Consider the following 4,711-nt stretch of genomic DNA (forward strand, 5'->3'; position numbering starts at 1 on the left):
TTCCCAAAGACCCGAATATCCCAAACTCTCACACTTACAATAGGAAGAGAAAACCAAAAATACAAAGCAAGACAATTTGAGAAAATTCTTCTCTATGCCAAATGGCTTCTTGCTATTTTTCTCTCTTCCTTTCTCCTTGATGTTGTATTTGAGTTATGCCTACACCTCCTTTTATAGGCCAAAGGCCTCTCATCAAGTCAAAAGAATTAGGCATAAATGCATCCATTCTTTGACAACAAATTAGGCATAAGACCATCCATTTTATTTCCCACATGTAGCATGCCAACCATCAATTTTGACCACAAAAGTAGCCAACATCATTTGTTGGTTTTAGACTACATTTGGTTTGAGCCAACAATCAACAACAACAACCACTAACTCTTTCATATTTACACGAACCTGATCCTTGCTGTCTCTCTCCCGAATCGTCACTGACGTAGTAGAATCCACCGTGATCGCGAAGGGCGCACCAAGCTTGTCGGTCCGCGCATACTTTTTCCCGATTGAGGTGCCTGTAATGTCGATTTTATGTGATATGCCAGCTGCGGTCAGTGACTTGGAAATGCCTTTAGCCACCTCCTCATACCCCTTGCTCTGAACCAGCGGGACAACCGTGCACTTAAAGGGCGCCACGAGAGGAGGGAAACGGAGCACGTTCAAGTTATTTGACGGTTCTTCTCCAGCTTGACTTTGTCTGGTGTAGTATGAATGCTCGAAGAGGCAGTAGATGATCCGCCCGATTCCAAACGAAGGCTCGATCACTGAGGGTGTGAATCTTCTCTGGTGTTCTTTCCTTTTCTTGTATGAAATCATCACCATATTCTGCTTTATTGATACATTTTCCCCTAGTGTGCAGACATTGAACTTCACCTCGCCGTTCGTCTCTAAATCCGCTTTCATCTCCAAAGCTTCTTTTTCATTCATGGTCTGAAACACATAAGGTTACAGAAATTAAATACCAAAACTATGTTCAGTATTAATCGCAAAACGATGGACTGGACTAGAAAGAGTATTCACCTTCAGTGCTTCAACTACATTCCTTCCGTTCGCCTTGAAAGCAAGGCCGGTCTCTTTAACCACCGGAGATATAACCAATTCCTGAAATCACAAAACAAGTTAGTAAAAAACAATTGTTTTTAATGACGAGTTAACGTGTTTAGATAAGCGAGGAAGTCATGATTAATTAGTTGTTTACTAATAGTAGTGATGGTTCTAAATGATTAGGAACAAAGCATACCTCCACTTCTCTTGGTTCTGAAAATTTTTCATGAGCCATAAGATCTTTATTACTTTTTACTGAATGAGCTTGAAGATCATATTCAGATCTATCTGCAATCCCAACGCACTCAATCCACCCGTATGAAGTCTCGATCTCAGCATCCCAGCAGTCAGCAGCATAGTGCGCCATTTCATTTGGCAGGTGCTGGCGGAACCTTAGACGCTCATCGTCTATACCCAACCGTGTGAGGAAGAGGTAGACTCGGCCAATGAAATAGGCTAAAGTTTGATTGTCGACCATGCCAGCAATGTTAGAAAAACAGAAGAGAAAAAAAAAAGGACAAAAAGGAAGGCCGAAGAGAAATCGATAAAAACCAACCTTTGCAACTGCTTCACCCAAGCGGATTATCCTTGCAGACTGGCCAGATACCTGTTCTTCCCTCGGAAACATTTGGAACTCCAACTCCGCGACCTCATTAAACTTCGGGTGAGTTTTGTCTTCGGGATCTACAAAGTGTTCAATCTCTGCGAGTGTGAACTCACGGACTCTTAAAAGCCCTTGGCGAGGAGCAATCTGCACGCATAGATAAACATGTTCGAAATCAATTACTTGCACAAGAACCACAAAACAAAAGCATTCAAAGAGAAAGACACATTACCTCATTTCGAAAGGCTTGGCCGATTTGAGCTGCAGCAAAAGGTAGCTTGTTGCCATTGTAGTAGTACAAATAGTTGAAGTTCACAAATATGCCTTGTGCCGTTTCCGGTCGCATGCACCTGAGTAACGAAACACGAAGAATCAGGACTCTCAAATTCTTTGAAACCAAATACACAAAAAACAAATATTCGACAATGTGTTTGAATGCTTACGCAGTGCTCGAGCCAGACGGACCAATTGACGTTTGGAACAGTAAGTTAAATGGATAGGGATCAGTCAGATGATTGTTCGTGTCAGGGGCTGTAATCCCATACTCTTTGATCTTTGCACCTAGTTCTTCAGCTGAGAGGTCATCTAACACAGCGAGTACATGTTTGAGTTCCTTCGCCTTCTCTTCTGCGATGTTGAGATCCTTCTGAAGCTTCTCGGTGCAGAAATCTTTCAGCAAGTGGACTTCGATTTGACGCCAGCTGAAAAATGGAGGCGCGCTACTAGCGCAGCTCGCTTTGGTAGCAGTTCCCGTTCTTCTCGTCCTTAACCATAAGGTCAGTGAATCTGTTGACGTGCCCCGACGCTTTCAGAACGATCTCGGGCGTGACAGACGGGCACTCGACTTCTAGCATGTTCTCCTCAAGAACAAAATGCTGCAAAGGAAATAGAATAAGTCTTAAGTTAACCTGATCAGAAACGAAATCGATCCAAAAACATATATTGTTTTTAGAAGCGAGTCCAGTTATCTAATTATATATTTCTATTTCTAAAAATATTAAAAATCAATTAAAATCAAGCATTAAAAATCTAATTAATATCTTATACCAAAAAAACTAATATACTAACATAAATCTATTGCAAAACATTCTACCCTAACTCAAGTAACAAATACCTTACACCTATAAACGATATATAAAACCTAACTAAAAAGGTAGAAAAAAAAAACATAATATACTACAAGCAAAACATATTCATCTGTGATAGGTTGATTATAATAAAGAATATGTCATATAGGTAGGTAAATACAATTAACATGTGATATATGTTGAGTATAAAAATTAAAAATAAAATCTATAAATGCAGTTTAAAGCCGGAGGAAGAACAAAAATAAAATAAAAAAATCATAGAGATAATTAAAAAGAAATTTAATTTTTATATTAAAACTTATTGATAATTAAAAAATTAAATTTAAAAAATTAGACTTATTTTAATAAATTTTCTACTATTAGCCCAACAAATTGAACTCATATCAAGTTTCCTTAAACTTCACCTGACGCCAAAATGCAAGAACGTTGTTCTTCAGCTTGACACCGGGAGGCCCGTAGTCGAAAAGCCCAGCGGTTTCCGCAGCGCCGTCGTAGATTTTGAAGGACGGGATGTAAAACAACCGCTCTTGCAGCATTTTCGCCATGGCTTGACGAGATGGCACCTGCCTAGTGACGTTAAGCGCGCCAACGCTTCTAGAGACTTTAAGGTCCTCGTCCATCGGGTTCAAGGCTTCGTTTGCGGCGTCAATATCCGGTTTGGTGCCGCCGGCAGCTCTCGATTCCAGCGAGGAGGCGGCAGACATTGAATTTGGGGCGCATTGAGGAATCGATCTGGTCCGTCTGGACAGTGGATCGGAGCGAAGAAGGGGAACACAAGCGTTTTACTTTTTCAGAGGGAAGAAACGTTTGTAAATAACGAAGAGGTGTCCAAATAAAATAGTTCAAAAACTAGGCCGACTAGTCATTGCTGTCTCGGCCCAAAAGAAAGGAGTGCTTGTCGACATGAGTTTTCCAAATCGGAGCGGAATTCGGTTCAATTTTTTTTATTCCCAATTTGATATAGCTTTTTTTCCTAATGCGAGGGTGCGGCAGGAGAGATAGGAGAGAATAAGACGTTGGAAAATTGTAGGATGTCTCGTTATTTATAGTAAATCATGAGAAGAGAGAAACTTGCTTTTCAAGTAACACAAAGTTTAATAGGAAATGATCATTAATTAAAGAATAATTTTTATTTGATCTACATTGAATTTACAACATATTCTTTTCGATTTTGGGTAATGCGAGGAAAACTAAATTTGTAAACTATGAGTCACTAATAAGAAATAAACACATTAATCAACACATAAGTAATAACCCAATCATTAACTTCCATGTTGTTTAGTTACCAAAATTTAGTTTACACATTTAGTCTCTCTGAAATTACCCTTTATATTTTGTTTGTTTTGTTGGTTTTGTTGGGTTTTTTTTTTTTTTTTTTTTTCCAACCTCTTACTATTCTACGAGTAATATATTAACGTGGTGGTTGGATGATCCAATTAAGAAACAAGTTATTCAATTTAATTTCAAACGTAACACGAAAGGATTGCATTGTTATTTAGTAACACCTCTTATTTTGTTTTTGCGTTTTCTAACCATTTACGAATTGGATTCTGATCATGGTGTAGATTTTACTGTTATAACAAGAGAAGCACAACAGTCAAATTTTGATAATATATTGCTTCATTGTGTCTGACACACCCCGACCTAGATCAGGGCATGCTGGCCGTCACGTGGAAGTGACGTAGCCATGTGCACAGTGCGGAAGTTAATAAAATAATACTGGAAATAGTAATACAAATAAATAAAAACTGATTTTACATAAAGTAATAACACGTGCAATGTAAGTGCGACGCCTAGATCAGAGCATAAAGCCTAAGTAGTCCAAAAGAAAATGATGTGACAACAGTACACCCGAAGGTGGCCCTACGCTGATAATCGTCTGTCAGAAATGCCGGGAAAGTCCTCTGGGAAACCACCAAACCTGCTAATCAACTAGAACCTGGAGGGGCGCAAAACAAAAGCGTGAGTGGGCAAAAAC

At 39.2% G+C, this 4,711-nt stretch overlaps 1 protein-coding gene across 1 annotated transcript; it reads right to left on the reverse strand.

Moving 5' to 3' along the window:
* Window positions 1-207: 207 nt before the first annotated feature.
* On the reverse strand, window positions 208-3,527 carry LOC137736220 (glycine--tRNA ligase, mitochondrial 1-like). Its single transcript, XM_088682583.1, has 7 exons — window positions 3,138-3,527; window positions 2,378-2,520; window positions 2,089-2,328; window positions 1,878-1,995; window positions 1,238-1,792; window positions 1,018-1,098; window positions 208-927 (listed from the first exon to the last, which is right to left on the reverse strand). Exons 1-7 carry the CDS (start codon window positions 3,435-3,437, stop codon window positions 331-333), a joined length of 2,034 nt encoding a protein of 677 aa, XP_088538709.1. The 5' UTR covers window positions 3,438-3,527; the 3' UTR covers window positions 208-330.
* Window positions 3,528-4,711: the final 1,184 nt, after the last annotated feature.

The sequence above is a fragment of the Pyrus communis genome, chromosome 13 (genome assembly GCF_041283825.1).
Source record: "Pyrus communis isolate YQ-2024b chromosome 13, ASM4128382v1, whole genome shotgun sequence".
Lineage (NCBI taxonomy): Eukaryota > Viridiplantae > Streptophyta > Magnoliopsida > Rosales > Rosaceae > Pyrus > Pyrus communis.